The 15937-nt window shown below is 42.7% G+C and overlaps 1 protein-coding gene across 4 annotated transcripts in view; it reads left to right on the top strand.

Moving 5' to 3' along the window:
- The window catches only part of Dmxl2 (Dmx like 2), a 128538-nt gene extending 117526 nt beyond the window's left edge, over positions 1-11012 (top strand). For all 4 annotated transcript variants that reach the window (XM_051156466.1, XM_051156464.1, XM_051156465.1 and 1 more), the window contains 8 exons: positions 2724-2862; positions 3674-3734; positions 3833-3960; positions 4446-4523; positions 7434-7525; positions 8112-8164; positions 9354-9571; positions 10475-11012. In XM_051156466.1, coding sequence (XP_051012423.1) covers positions 2724-2862; positions 3674-3734; positions 3833-3960; positions 4446-4523; positions 7434-7525; positions 8112-8164; positions 9354-9571; positions 10475-10675 — 970 coding nt within the window. In that variant the 3' untranslated portion in view covers positions 10676-11012. The remainder of the gene's footprint in view (positions 1-2723; positions 2863-3673; positions 3735-3832; positions 3961-4445; positions 4524-7433; positions 7526-8111; positions 8165-9353; positions 9572-10474) is intronic.
- The last annotated feature ends 4925 nt before the right edge of the window (positions 11013-15937 follow it).

Below are 15937 nucleotides of genomic sequence, written 5' to 3'. Positions count from 1 at the left end.
GCAGAGGCAGCCAGATCTCTGAATTTGAGAACAGCCTGGTCTGCAGAGCTAGTTCCAGGACAGCCAGGTCTACACAAAGAAACCCTGTTCAAAAACAAAACAAAACAAAACAAAAACAAAAACATAAATAAAATAAATGCCGTTGTCTTCAGCTAGTGCCTGCTAAATTGTTGAGATGAGAAAGATGTACCTCTCTTTAGTTGTGCAAGAAGCAACATAATTTGTTTAGTTGACAATAGAAAGTCATCTTTTATATTAAAATTTATAAATTACTCATAATTTTCCTATTAAACTTTTCATAGTATTTAAACCATGGAGGTCTAAGGTTTAAAACTGCAACTTCAACCCCAAGGAAACAGGAGTTGTATAGTAGTTAGTAAAATGTAAACAGTGTTCGTTTTCATCTGTAGAGTTTTGTAGCATTTACTAATTTTAGGTTTTCCCTACACATTTGCTTTTCCTGTTTGCTTTTCTCCAGTCAGGAGTTTGATCTCCTGGGACAGTATCTGAGGGCCAATTTCCATGTTCAATTTTCCCTTCTGTTAGTCTATAGCCAGGCTTTACTCACAGTTTAGGATGGATTGAACCTTTTAAGGTAGTATATAGTTCCATTCACATTTTTAAGTGATGAAAATTGTTTTAAGACTTTTTTTTTCCTTGCTTGCTTTTTGCTTCTTGAGTCATGGTTACCCTCCAGCCCCATGTAGCTGAGCACAGTCTTGAACTCCTGATCTCTACCTTTCACCTCCCAAGTGCTGGGACTACAGACAGGCATGTGCCTCCATGCCTGGTTTAAGAAAGCTTTAAAATCATACTTCTTACTTACTTAAAAATATAATTTGGAAGCTGGGCGGTGATGGCGCATGCCTTTAATCCCAGCAGTTGGGAGGCAGAGGCAGGCGGATCTCTGTGAATTCGAGCCCAGCTTGGTCTACACAGTGAGTCTAGGACAGCCAAGGCTACACAGAGAAACCCTGTCTCAAAAAACCAAACCAAACAACAACAACAATCAATATATATATATATGTATGTATGTATGTATGTATGTGTGTGTGTGTGTGTGTGTGTGTATATATATATATATATGGGATTCGGGCTTGGTGGCACACTCAGGAGGTAGAGGCAGGTGGATCTCTGTGAGTTTGAGACCAGTCTAGTCTACAAAGGGAAACAACAACAAGAAACCCGGACGGTTCCTGCTCAAGAGCTTGCTAAATAAAAAGACCCTGTGTAAATTCTAAAAACAAACAAATAAAAAACAAAAACAAAAAAACCCAATAAAAAAAAAATATATGTATATATATATACACACACACACATAAAATTTGGGGTTAGGGTTGCAGCTCAGTTGCATCCGAGGGGAGGGCAGTTGGGCATGGTGGCTCATCTCTGTAATTCTTGTACTTGGGAGAGGCAGATGTCAGAGGATCTCAAGTTCAAGGCCAGTCTGGACGACATAGCAGGGCCCTGTCTGAAAACAAGCAAGGGAAGGCCCTCGAGAGAGCTCCGTTGGTGAAGTGCTTGCTGCATAAGTGTGAGGACCTGAGCCTGGGTCCCCTGCACCACCTAAGCCTGCGTGCAGGAGCCACGGTGTCGGAACCAGCTCTGCGGGACAGTGAGGGCCAGATTCCAGGGCCTTGCTAGCCATCCAGCTTAGCAGAAACAGGGAGCTCCAGGTTAGTGAGGGACCCTGCCTCAAAAGAGTGAGGTGGAAAGCAATCGAGGAAGGCCCCTGACTTCAGCCTTCAGCTTCCATGAGTTCATATAGCTGAAAAGACATATATCACACAATACACAAAAATAAAAACCAAATAAATAAAGTGTAAAATAAAATAATTTGATATATAGGCTACTTGTATGTAAGATCACTTAATATTTATATTTAATCAAAATGGAATCTATACAGTATGTTTTAAAACATTTTTATTATCATGCATTAATTATACATAAAGGGTTTCATTATGATATTCTAATACATATACATAATATGTTCTGATTACTCTTGATACCCTTTCCTTTTCTCAGCTAGTTCCCCGTCTCCTTCCTGTCTTGTGTGTGTGTGTGTTTGTGATCCAATGAATTTCATTACAGTTTATAGGAGTGTTGGCACCTTGCTAGTGCTGTACCACTGAAGAAAAGGTCTCGTCCTTTCCCGTCAATGATTGGTTGCTTATAAATCCTCAAGGAGGATTAAAATACTTTAAAGCGGCTAGAGAGATGGCTCAGAGGTTAAGAGCACCATCTGTTCTTCCAAAGGTCCCGAGTTCAATTCCCAGCAACCACATGGTGGCTCACAACCACCTGTAATGAGATCTGGTGTCTTCTTGTGATCAGCAGGCACATGTGTGGGCAGAATACTGTATAAATAATAAATAAATCTTAAAAAAATACTTTAAAGCAAACATTTGTTCTAATTTTGTAGTATTAAAGCTGCTCACACAGATAATACATTAAGCTAAGTCTATATTTTGTTTAATGGAAAAATACTAAAATTGGCTAGATTTAGATTTGTGTCTTAAGTTTTTAGTCAATGGATATTTATTCTATTTTTTAAATAATATTTTAGCTGCCAAATAATACATTTTTTTAAAAAGTAAACCTCAGAAATCCTCAGAAAAAGAAAATTTAAAAAGACTCTTTTATGGTTGTGTAAAATCTCTGTAGTTGGATTTGTGTTAAGAGAGAATAGAACTTTGAAAGTAACATGCAACTGTTGTCCACAGTTCAGATGATATTGATTACCGTGGTTCCACCACAACCCTGTACCAGCCTGGTGCAGCCTCCCATTCCACCACCCAGGTGCACCCGCCTCCATCTCTGCCATGGCTAGGCAGTGGGCAGACCAGCACAGGAGCTACTGTGGTATGTCTTGTCTAGGCGTGTGTGGTTTCTGGGTATGGGCTCCTCACAACGCACATTGATGTTACTGACATAGAAATTATCCCGAAGACGAGAATGACCTCTGCCTTGAGTCCCCTCTGCTTGCTTTCCACCTGTCTGCCACAGGTGGGAGTGGATGTCCCTATCTTCCAGTGTTATTTCATAGATGAACAAACTGAGACACAGCATGGTAAAGCAAAGTCAAAGAGGACTTATGTCTATTTAGTGTTTGAGGATTGCCTCAGACTACTGACTGCTAATTCTTCTTGGTCACTAGAGTTGACGAGTCCTATTCTTTGCTATTCTACCCTGAAGAACTGGAATACTTGCAGGGTACCTGGTGCAGGAGGCTGAGGCATGAAAATTGCTAAAAGATCTGGGCGTGGTGGCGCACGCCTTTAATCCCAGCACTCGGGAGGCAGAGGTGGGCGATCACTGTGAGTTCGAGGCCAACCTGGTCTACAAATCAAGTCCAGGACAGCCAAGGCTACACAGAGAAACCCTGTCTCAAAAAAAAAAAAAAAAGCAACCTGACTGTTTTCAGGGACAAGCCAGCTGGGAAAGAGTCCCTTTTGTCACTAGATGAGGATGTTTGTGACATCTTCCCAGGTCAGGGCTGTACCAGTAAGTGATTGCTTCTGTTTGCAAAATGTGTATTCAACATCCCCGAGTCTTCAGCAGAGCTTACCTCGTTAAAGCTCCTGAGGATCAATGCATGAGTGATGCTCTGATGCTTTTCCTTCCTCACCCCTTCTGACTGCACAAAGTAAATTCCTTTTCCCTCCTTTTAAAGCTCATGAAAAGGAACCTACATAATGTTAAGAGAATGACTTCACACCCTGTCCATCAATACTGTAAGCATTTTATTTGTCATCTAAGGGTCTTAAGTGTCTTTTTGAAGAATGGGAGCTATTGAAACTTCAGTTTCTTACTTCCCACTTTCTCTGTGTAGATCTTACAGGTGCCCAGGATGGCAGTGTGCGGATGTTTGAGTGGACGCGACCTCAGCAACTTGTCTGTTTCCGTCAAGCTGGCAATGCGAGAGTCACTAGATTGTATTTTAACTCACAAGGCAACAAGGTTCGTTCCTGGGAGTTGGTGCTGAATGCATCCAAAAATAACCGTGGATCCTGAGGATGAAATACTTCCTAAAACTGTATCAAAAAAAAATTAGTGACCCTGGGTTTAAACCGGGCAGGCTATTTGTTGGACTCTGTATAGCCTCCTTTCTTACAGTATAAACACAAATCTGCAAACTACTTTATCTCCAAGTGCTGATGGTGCCTGCAGGCTTGCTGGAGTCTTGCTGACACCCAGTTTCTCTTTCCTTCTGTTGTGAAGGCTTAGGGGAAGGTAGGGGGTGTGGAAGCACACTCAGAAGGTGACAGGGAAGGCAGTGAGTGTGGAAGCACACTCAGAAGGTGACATGAAGGCAGGTACTTGGACTTTGTGGGCAGCTCAGTGGAGGCAGCTGTGGGTTTGTGGAGTGGAGTGGGTCTTCTGTCTGTAGGTGATTTTTCCTTTGGCAGGGATCTGTGAATCTGATGTTCGTGCCATTCTTACAGTGTGGTGTTGCAGATGGAGAGGGTTTTCTGAGTATCTGGCAAGTTAATCAAACTGCATCGAACCCTAAGCCTTACATGGTAAGTAACTCACATTCCCAGAGTGCATGCAGAGAACATAGTGTTGATGACAGGTCTGCTTTTACCAGTGGCTCTTAGTAGTGCTTCTGTGGGAAAATGACAGTTCTCCCTGTGTGAGCCATCCATCTCTAGCCTCAGTTAGACAGAAATTACCAAACAAACAACAACTTTTGCTTTTTACTTAAAGGACTCCCATGGATCCTTCCCTGTGTGTAGTCCAACTCAGGATACCTTTTTAATGGTACTTTTGTCCATTTTGGAAACAATTCCTTTTTTAAAAATAATGTTTTTATTTATGACAACTAAATTCTTAGTCCTAGAATTGTATTAAGTACATAATTAAAATTCAAACAGATTCTGAGCAATAATTTCCTTCAGAATTTTTTCTTCTTACCAGATTGTAATCTAACCATAAAAGTTACTCCATACACCTAACCATCTCATGTAACTGTATGGTGGGACCCCGTTGTGTCTTCATGTGGCAGATGTGTGACTTAGGAGAGATGGGTGGAGATGGTGTCCTGCGTTGGCCTTACATTTTTTTAATCTTTTTATTTTATTTACATTTTTTGTTAGTTATATTCATTTTCTTCTTATGTATGTTTTGCCTGAATGTGCACATGTGCACATCCAGAGGCCAGAAGAGGGCATCAGATCTCTTGGAACTGAAGTTAGAGGTGGGTATGGACCACCATGTGGATGCTGAGAAGAGCAATGCATGCTTTCAGCCTCTGAGCTGTCTCACTCGTCCTGGGTGGGACATTTGGCATTCTGTAAATAAATGGAAGCTCAAAAAGCTTTGAACCTTCTGGGTCCAGATAGATTTACCCAAATGTTTTTAAATTCTCCTTTCTAGAGTATATAGATTTTTTTAAAACTTTGAAAAAAAAGATTGATTTATTTTATGTATTTGAGTGCTCTATCTGCATGTACACCTGCATACCGGAAGAGGACATGGGAGAATATAATTGGTTGTGAACTCTCTTGTAGTTTCTGGGAATTGAACTCAGAACCTCTGAAAGAGCAGACAGCGCTCTTAACCACTGAGCCATCTCTCCAGCCCAAACATTTTTTTATTAAAACTCTCTTTCATACAATATATTTTTATCATGGTTCCCCTCCCCCAACTCCTTTGTTACATGTAAGAGATACTGATAATCCTTTTGGATTAGTGCATTGCAGTCTGCCATGGTGTCTTCGAAGAAGTATGAATAATCTTGAGTAGGTGTTTGCCTTCAGTCTGATCAGCTCATGCAGAATAACGTCCTATGTATTTTTAAATACCCTGTTGTTCTTTTTCCTTTTGGGTGCTTAATTTGAAATTTCTGCTTACATCACCTGAACTAACAAAAGAATACTTAATTTCCCACACTGCTGAGCCATCCTTAGGAGCCTTTGAGGGCAGCTTTAGGCTTGTGGGTTCTATGCAGGACCACATTCAAAAGTGTATTTGTGATTGGCAAAGCTCAGGTGAGCATGGCGAGCACAAAGGTGAATGTTTGTGTTTAGACTACAGTGTTAATCTCTTTTCTCCCTCAACCCAAGGTTATATGGGCAAGTTAGAGTTTTTCTCTTTGGGTTATTGTTGTTCGTTTTGATTTATACTATTACTTAAAGTTTATCTAGTTACTCGAATGTCTTTAGTAAGTTCATATATTAAGTTTGAGGTAGGGTCTTGCTGCTGACCTTCCGCTCTTGGCTTCAAGTGAGCTTCCTGCCTCAGCCTTCCAAGTAGCTGATACTTTAGACACCCATATTATGTCTGCTAGTTCATGTACTGCAGTGTCCTGTTCTTTTCTTAGAATCCAAATAATAATTTGGGGGTTTGGGGTTTTTATTTTTGTTTTTTGTTTTGTTTTGCTTTGTTTTTTTCAAGAAAGAGTTTCTCTGTATCACTGGCTGTCTTGGACCTTGCTCTGTTGACCAGCCTACCTCAAACTCATAGAGATCTTCTGACTCTTGTCTCCTGAGTATTAAGATTAAAGGTATACAGTGTTGAGCTGGGCACCGTGCCTGTAATCCCAGCACTCAAGGAGGCAGAGGCAAGCACATCTCTCTGAGTTCCAGGACAGCCTGGTCTACAAAGTGAGTCCAGGACAGCCAGGGTGACACAGAGAAAACTTGTCTTGAAAAACCAAAAAGCCTTATTAAAAAATATAAAACCTTTAATTCAATGGATCTATCAACTGTTTCTAATTTTTAAATTATTGGATATAATCAAAGTAAATTTGCATGCGTGTGTGTGTGTGTGTGTGTGTGTGTGTGTGTGTGTGTGTATCTTGCTATCACTTTTTACTCTAGACTTTAATCTTTACTCTGACTTTAATCTTTATGGTAAACTATTTTTAAATATATTTTATTAATTTATTCATATTACATCTCAAATTGTTATCCCATCCCTTTTATCCTCCCATTCCTCCCTCCCTCCCTCCCTCCCATTTTCCCCTTATTCCCCTCCCCTATGACTGTGACTGAGGGGGTCCTCCTCCCCCTGCATATGCTCATAGGGTAAACTATTTTAATTAAGAGCTTAGAAGTGACCAGGCGGCGGTGGTGCACGCCTTTAATCCCAGCACTTGGGAGGCAGAAGCAGGCAGATCTCTGTGAGTTCGAATTCCAGGACAGCCAGGGCTTTTACACAGAAAAACTCTGTCTTGAAAAACCAAAACAAAAAACGTGCTGTTGTTAGGTGTGGTGGTACTGCACTTGGGAAATTGAGGATCATGAGTTTGAAGCAGCCTGAGATACAGATCAAGATCCTGTATCAGAAACAAACAAAAGTGGAAAATAAAATTTTATAATATATATTCTTACTCAAGAGTCTTGTACATTATTTGAGAAACACTATTTGTATCATTTCAGTTGCTACTGAATTTTTAGAAAACATTGGTTATATTTTGTTTTCTATAGAGTTGGCAGTGCCACAGTAAGGCCACAAGTGACTTTGCGTTTATCACTTCCTCAAGTCTAGTTGCAACATCTGGACAGTCCAATGATAATAGGTAGGTGGATGAAAATAAATAAAAGAATAAGAAAAGTTAAGCATCATGCTCATTCCAAGAAAGTAAAGATTTTTTTTATTTAGTAGGGTTTTTTCTTTTATCCAATGAATTTTTCTAATTGTTTTATAATTCTTACCATGGCTTTCCTTACCAGAGAGAAACAAAACATTTTCTTCGATGTAGTCTGTAGAAGTGTGTATCATTTTTATGCTGAAGTGTTCAGTCTCTTAAAGGGCTGTTGTAACAAGCTTGGCCTGCCGTGGGCCATTCTCTGCGTCCCCCTCGCACTGTTTGCGTAGTTGCATGCCATGCGTAGGGCAAGTTCCCTGCAGTGAGTACTTCCCAGGGGTATGGAAGTACCCTTCTCCTGAGGAGGTGTTTGCCAGCTTCTCCAGAAGGGCAGTAGAAGAGAGCTGGGCTGGGGGTGCAGTGGCAGGGCCTTAAAAGGATAAACTCTAAGAAGAGTTAGACCGCCCCCATTCTAGTTGGAAATCTCAAGTAAGTAAAAATACTTTCTTGACAAACTTTGTCAGTATTGATGATTTAGAATAATTGTTTCTGGTGTGCTTCATTGTTTCTTTACAAGGAACGTATGCCTCTGGGACACGTTAATATCACCTGGAAACAGCCTCATCCACGGTGAGTTAGTGTGATTCTGACACGATGCAGCATGCTCTCCAGGTTTGCTTTACTTTGTGAACCCGGTGTTTGCTCAGAGGTTGGGGTTTGTCTTGTCCAGCCCCTGGGTGGCTGTCCTTTGAGTCTATGGCAGAGAAGTACTTTATGGAGGAAGCATGGGGTGAAGGAAGCTGCCCTCCTTGTGACTTCCAAGATGAGGGCCTGTTCTCCTAAGAGCTCTGCTACCACCTAGTGGTGCCGTGGCCAGAACCGGTGTGACTGAAAACAGCTGGGTGCAGGAGGCTGGGTTTCCTTGCTTAGCCAGGGGATCTTGGGCTGAGGGCAGCATCAGGTCGGAAGTGCTGCTGGGTTAGTGATGAGTGCATGAATGCAGCACTGAGAAGCCTGGGCTCCTCTGCGCATCTGCTCATACGAGCTCTTAGAAACCCTTGAAATTAACATGTGTGCAGTACGTATTAGTGAGGGTCGGTGTGCTATTTTCATATATGATGCGCTCCATATTTTGTATGACACACATAACTTAGGACTTGGGTTTAAACACCCTTTTTCTGTTCATGTTTCATGGTGATATAATGGGTAGAAATTATTTTTTAGCATGACTTAGCATTTGACAGGGTTTCAGAAATTCTGTGACGTAAAAGATGGATGTTCTTTAGTCTCTCTGTTTGTCCTTTTGTTGCTGTAACAGAACGCCTGACAGAAGCAGCTAAAAGGAGGAGTGTTTGTTGTGGTTAAGGCCTTTAGAGACTTCATGCTCTCTAGGCTGGGATGAGGCAGAACATCAGAGCAGGGAGCATGAACAGACCACCTCACCTCAAGGTGTCAGGAAGCAGAGCTGCAGGAACTGCCGCAGCATGGTGCGGTCCTGGGGAGGTGCTTCCTGTGCTCCACTCCATGGCCAGGTCCACCTTCCGCGGTCTCCCAGCAGTGCCATCAAACCACAAATCTTTCAGTGTAAAATCGAAAGTGGAAGTCAGAACCCTCATGGTTGCCCGTAGTGATTAGATTAAGTAGCTGGGGACAAATCCTTAACACACAGCCTGTTAGGAGATACTTTCTAAAGAAATCCTAACACTTGGAATGAAAAAAGTGAACTATTAAGGCCTATGATTTTAGATGTGAATTTAAAGATTGGTGCACATGCTAGAAGGTGTTTGGGGAAAGTCTCCTGGTGGCCTTTTTCTTTCAGGTTTCACGGGCCATGAGCATGGTGCCACAGTACTTCAGTATGCCCCCAAACAGCAACTCCTGATCTCTGGTGGCAGAAAAGGGTGCATCTGCATCTTCGACATCAGACAGAGACAGCTAATGCACACCTTCCAGGCACATGACTCCGCTATTAAGGCTTTATCTCTGGATCCCTGTGAGGAGTACTTCACTACGGGCTCTGCAGAAGGCAATATAAAAGTAAGTCAGCACAGAGATGAGAATGGCCTCGGTGTTAGCCTTTCGTGCTGTCAGGACTGCCAGGAAGAGAAAACACAACCATTGCACTCAGGGTTATTATAATGGAGCCTTGTGGATCCTTGACATGCCACCCCCCACCCCCCCCCCCCCCCCCCCACCCCACCCCACCCCACCCTTCACTGGATATCTGGTTACTGTTCCTGGTAACCTGGAGGGGCTGGGGTGCACCTCAGTCATAGTCACGCTTAACATGTACAGGGTCCTGGAACCTGGGTTTTGTGACTTTGTTTTGAGTAAAGTGTTTGAGGTTTGGTTTGGTTTGGTTTGGTTTTGTGACGATGAAGATTTGAGCTTGAGCCCTCGATGCTAAGGCAAGCATTTACTAACAAGATATGCCGCTAGTCCCAAGTATGTAGGGTTAATTAACATGCGATACATTTGGCAAAATTAGTCTGGTACCTCGGAGTTGTCTTCCTTTTTCCTACCTCTGTCCTCAGTACTCTTAGCTGAAGGGCTGTTTTCAGGTGGGTGAGGTAGTACCATATTTTATTTTGTACTAGAACCTAGCTTTACATGGAAACACATTTTATTGAATTAAAATTTAGTTGAATTAGTAGAGGGATATATGGAAATGTGTGTGTGTGTGCGCGTGCGTGTGCAGAATCTAAAACTATAACAGAATGTGAAAAAAGAAATTTGGAAGAAGCAGCAGCAGTCTAAAGAGAGGATATGAATTATGTGAGTGAGGATGCCACTTCCTGTTAGGTAGACTGTTAGAACAGCAGCAGTCAGCAGGAAGTCGGACTTTGATGTAATTAGCTAGGCCAAGGAAAGAAGCAAGGGCCATACTTTCACTTTGGGTCTCTCACTTTAATGACTGACCATATTTATTTTTTAAACTAGGTGTGGAGATTGACAGGTCACGGCCTGATTCATTCATTTAAGAATGAGCATGCTAAGCAGTCCATATTCCGGAACATCGGAGCTGGAGTCATGCAGATTGATATCAGCCAGGACAATCGCCTCTTCTCCTGTGGTGCAGACGGCACACTGAAAACCAGGGTTCTGCCCAGTGCATTTAACATCCCTAATAGGATTCTGTAGTTTCAAAGACTGGGGGTTTATTTTTATATACCTTTCAGTTAAAAGATGCAATGCAGGAAGTAGGCAGAGTTCTGCTTCCCAAGACACTGTTAACGCCTGGAAAACAGCACAGAGATCTCTGTGGGACCTGAATCTGATGCAGGCTGGGCTGAGTGTTGCCTACCTAGGTTGGTAGAGTGCATGTACCTTGTCAATATACTGACATATTAAAACAAAACAAAAAAACTACCTTGTATTGTATGCAGGGAAGCTATTCTTTACATCATGTAAGGAACCCGATTCAGAAGCCTTGAGGTTAGCTAGCAGTCAACATAACGAGCAGGGCCTCTCTACCAAACTGGGGGAGAAAACACTGTGGACTCGGGTTTTCTTCCTGCTCTCATCATGGATGGAGCATGCCTGCTGTCCCTTTGTGGAATGCGGGATAGTCGTGAGGGGTAGATGCTCGAGACCACCCGAACACTTCTTAACCGTGGAGCGGTGCCCACTCATTCTCATTCTTCCTGCTGAGTGTTCTTCCTGTTAGTGTTTATACTGAGCTAGTACTGTAACTTGCAAATGAGTGCAAATTTAAATGCAATGTTTTCCTCACGATTTGCACATTGACATTTTTTGAACTGCTAGTTTTTCTATTAAAATACTTGCCTTTATGTCAGGAATGTAATATGTTAGACATGGCGTATTTGTAGCTAAGCGAAACATACCTTCTTAGTCTAGTTGAGTACCTTTTATTTTCATGTATTTAAGGTTAATGAGGCACATTTATGGCTATGTTGAAACTTCACCAATAGAACATTTCATATCAATTAAATGAATGTTAGGCTTTTTGTGGCCAGTTGATGAGATTGGTGATATTATTTATTGCCACAGCCTATTGTATAAACTATGCAGAGTTAAATATTATTTGCTTGTAAAATATTAGCCAGCGTCATATTTTGATGTATTTCCTTCGTTATGACCAAAAATATGTTGCAATATTGAAACCAGTGTCTGTGTGTGTTTAAGTGTCTACCAGCAAATTGTCTCATTGTGTAATGAGAGTGTTTAATGCCCATGTGGTGAATAGTAAAACATAATGGTATAAAAGCACCTCTCTCTGAAGGCATTGTGGCACTCATACTGTGAAATACATATGTAGAAGAAAATGTTTGTTAGAGTTTTATTTTAGTTTGGCCTATTTAAGTAGACTGGTCTGGCATTATTTGACACTGTTTTTAAGAGTTAATTTTAATAAATTATTAACTATTAGAGAAATTTTAAGCCTGTACGCTGTTTATTCATTCACACACCTATGGAACATCACGTATACAAGAAGCAATTCTAGTGAGACCGAGACGGAGAGTTGGGCGGGTGCATGCTTCACTGAACCTCGTCTGGACAGACTTAGTTTACTGGAGGAAGTGCAGTTGGCGGTGATGCTGGAGAAGGAGCTGTGCTGGGAATTGTGCTCTGTATAGTTCGGAGGAAGAGAATGCTGGACACATAGGAACATGGACTGGACAAAAATATTGGAATAAGCATTGACCTACCCCCATGAGCCACACTTTAGGATACTGCAGCCTCTGTGTGCTGCATTGTCTTCGTGTTCAACAAGAATCTGAAAGGCAATAGATAATGTCTTTTCAAATTTGAGTGTCAGAGGTTTGATTAGAACTTGTATTTTCTAATAACCTGCCATTGGTCACACTTTTTAAAATTATCAGAATAGACATAAAAGCAATTTAGTGTTTGTAAATTTTGTTTTCTGTTTCTTTTGGTGAGGTTGATTGATGAAAAAGAGACCTTACAACAAATACTAGGACAATCTGTTGGGTCTTTTGTTGTAGTTTTGTTTGTTTGTTTTTTCTTCTGTCACTGTGATAAACACCATGAACAAAAGCAACTTAGGAAAGGAAGGGTTCCTTTTGGCCTACAGGTCATAGACTGCCATCGAGTGACTTCAGGCGGGAGCGTGAAGCAGAAATTACAGGAATGCTGCTTTAGCTTATGTCCAGCTGTCTGCCTGGGCATGACACTGACCAAGGACTTGATGCTGGGTATTGGTGGCGCACGCCTTTAATCCTAGCACTCAGGATGCAGAGGCAGGTGGATCTCTGAGTTTAAGGCCAGCCTGGTCTACAAAGTGAGTCCAGGACAGCCAGGGCTGTTCCACAGATAAACCCTGTCTCAAAGGAAAGGAAAAGAAATGCCCTACAGACATTTCTGCCTACCAGTCTGATGGAGACGGCTCTCCAGTTGAGGTTTCACTCCCCAGGTAAGTCACTTCTTCCCTTGGCCTTGTTTTCCTTAACCCACCACCATCTGCAAACTCACAAGCCTAGTTCCAGACCTCGGAACTTCCTTTTTGTGAGCGGCCTTTGCTGGCTAAGTGTCTTCTTCCTCTCCAGTCCCTCTTTTGTATCTCCACTCCCTCCCCCCCTCCTACAGCCATCTTCACATTCCCAGGACTAGTTCCTTAAACTCCTTAAATGAATGGCCTTAACCCTGCTTTGTTTGAGAGCCATCCTTGACTGCCAAGCACTCCTGTCCTGTTGCACCCTTCCCCCTGCATACTGTCATCTCTACACCCTCAGGCTTACTCCAGACAGTGGTTTGGGAGCCATATTTGTCAGCCAAGTCTAATTAAATAGCTCATCCGCCAGCTTTACCTGGTCCACATCAGGTCACACATCCCTTTAATCGGCCCAGTCTAAGGAGGGCCAGGTTATCACATCAGACACACAAAGAAAGCAGTCCATGTGCCCAGGCCAAATCACAAAACAACATGAATGGCCAAGACAGCAGGTCTCCAATCAAAACTTCTAATCCTACAGAAATGTTCTCTATTACCTAGATGAATGTCAGGACACAGACTTCAAAGGACACTTTACTGGACCTCCAAGAGGAAAACAAAACAAAAGTGAGGTTTAAGAAAATACAAATATAAGCCGGGTGTGGCCTGTAATCCCAGCGCTCCAGAGGCAGAGACAGGTGGATCCCTGAGTTCGAGGCCAGCCTGGTCTATAAAGTAAGTCCAGGACAGCCAAGGTTACACAGAGAAACCCTATCTCAAAAAACTAAAAGGGAACTGGGTGGCGGCGGCGGCGGCGGCGGCGGCGGCGGCAGTGGGGACAGCCACAGTGGCGCACACCTTTAATCCCAGCATTTGCAATGCAGAGGCAGGCAGATCTCTGAGTTCGAGGTCAGCCTGGTCTACAAAGAGTCCAGGACAGGCAGGGTTCTGTTAGAGAAACCCTGTCTGGGGAAAAACAAACAGACAAAAGGGGGTGGGAGCAGAGAAAATAGAAATACATGGCTGAATGAAGTGATGAATATAGTTCAGTATTTGAAAGCTGGATTAAATAGTGTCAAATCTGCCCATATGACACACCTCCTAACTTGCCAACAATTACACCAGCTGGGGGCTAAGTAGTCAAGCATATGAGGAGGCCACGGGGGCATTCTCATTCAAACCACTGCAAGACCTAGACCAAATAAGCAAAGAATATGAAGAGAAAATTTTAAGCACAGAAAAAATATGCAAGAAATGTGAGAGGCCACCAAAAGACCAAACCTTCAAATTACAAATACAGATGAAGGATTCTAGGTCAGTGGTATTGAGCAGATCTCAAAGTCAGAGAAGAAAACGTCCCCAAACGAAGGAAAGACATGCCCATACATAGACACGAAGCACACAGAACCCCAACTAAACAAGACCAGAGACACTAAATGTACAGAACAAGGAAAATATATTGAAAGCTACAAAAGAAAAAAGTCACATGTAAAGGGCAACCCACCAGAGAACAATACCCAATTTCTCAATGGAAACTGAGAGCCAGACAGGGTGTCACAGAGAGGTCTGTGTAGGTGGCATCACTTTGTTTGCTGCCTTGTGTTCTTGTGAGTTGTATCTCATTAAACTGTTTTCTTTATAGAGCTGCTTTGGCTGTGCTTATTCCGTTTTAGTTCTAAGTTCCATGGCTCTTAGTGTTTTTGCCGTTGCATTTTAGGAGCTGGCAGGCTGACCAACCCAGCTACTACCCAGGCTCAGATCCAGGACTTTGAGCTGAACCACCCTAACATCTACCCAGTCTATGAGCTGCGAGAGCATGTGAAGGGGTTGGTCCTGCAGAACCAAAGCTGTGGGGTCTCCATGACACAGGGCAACAACAGGATACCTGAGAGGAGTCCTGTGAGGGTCCACTATTGATAGTGTAGCAGACGCCAGAGGCCTCGAACCAGACCAATGACTCATTTCAGTCAATATTTGCAAGTAAAACTCTGGGGTAAGGGGTATGCTATATGACACACTGCAGCTTCCATGGCCAGATTTTTTTTTTTAATTGGGGGGTGGGGAGGTTATAAGGGTGAAGGGTGGATTTGGAAGGACTAGGAAGTGGGTGCAGGATGTGAGCACTGCCAGGAGTTTGAGGGCAGCCTAAGATAAATGGTAAATTCTAGGCCAGCCTACAGTGTGTTATGCTGTGTCAAAAAAGCAAGACAATACCCAGATAGGAGTTATTTTCACACACATGTTCAGAGTTAGTTATATCTTTCTAAGGACGAGAACCAGTTGTCCTTTGTTAGTGACAGAGCAAGGTGGGAAATGTAATCAAGTCAGGCAAGCATCTGCTGTAGCTCTTAAGCTGCACTTGGGGTGTTTGTCATCTCATGTTTTACTCTCCTGGATGTTGAAATGATGGTGTGGGTGTCGCCCTGTCCTGTGACTGGGGACATGGTTCCTTGGCAGACAAGCCTGACATAACCAGACTGCTAGTTGCAGACTGCTAGTCATAGGATTCTGACTTCTAGGCAGCTTCATCACTTAGGAGCTGAAACTTGATGGAGGGCTGGGACCACTCATGAGCCGAGAGCCAGCTCTGCACCTAGAGAGGACCTGAGCTCACAACTGTCCAGGACTCCAGGCCCAAGGGCTACACACACACACACACACATGTACATGCATGCGCACGTGCGCGCGCGCGCACACACACACACACACACACACACACTTCTTAAAAAGTAAAAAAAAAAAAATGAATTGAAACAACTTTGCTTGTCGGTTGACCATAACAGCTTACTAAACGGGAAAGGAAGTGAGGCTGAAAGACTAATTTCTTCCTTATTTTAAATCCCACCTCTAGCAGCTACAAGATACTTAAATTGCATGCAAAGTCAGAATGACCCACTTAAGGAGCAGGAGTCTTTCTTTTTTTTTTTTTTCTCTCCATTTTACATTATTTCAGTTATGAAAGTCATAAGCAGTGCTTGCTGAGCTACGGG

The sequence above is a fragment of the Acomys russatus genome, chromosome 14, assembly GCF_903995435.1.
Source record: "Acomys russatus chromosome 14, mAcoRus1.1, whole genome shotgun sequence".
NCBI classification, from domain to species: domain Eukaryota; kingdom Metazoa; phylum Chordata; class Mammalia; order Rodentia; family Muridae; genus Acomys; species Acomys russatus.
This window is presented reverse-complemented; position numbering and strand designations above follow the sequence as displayed.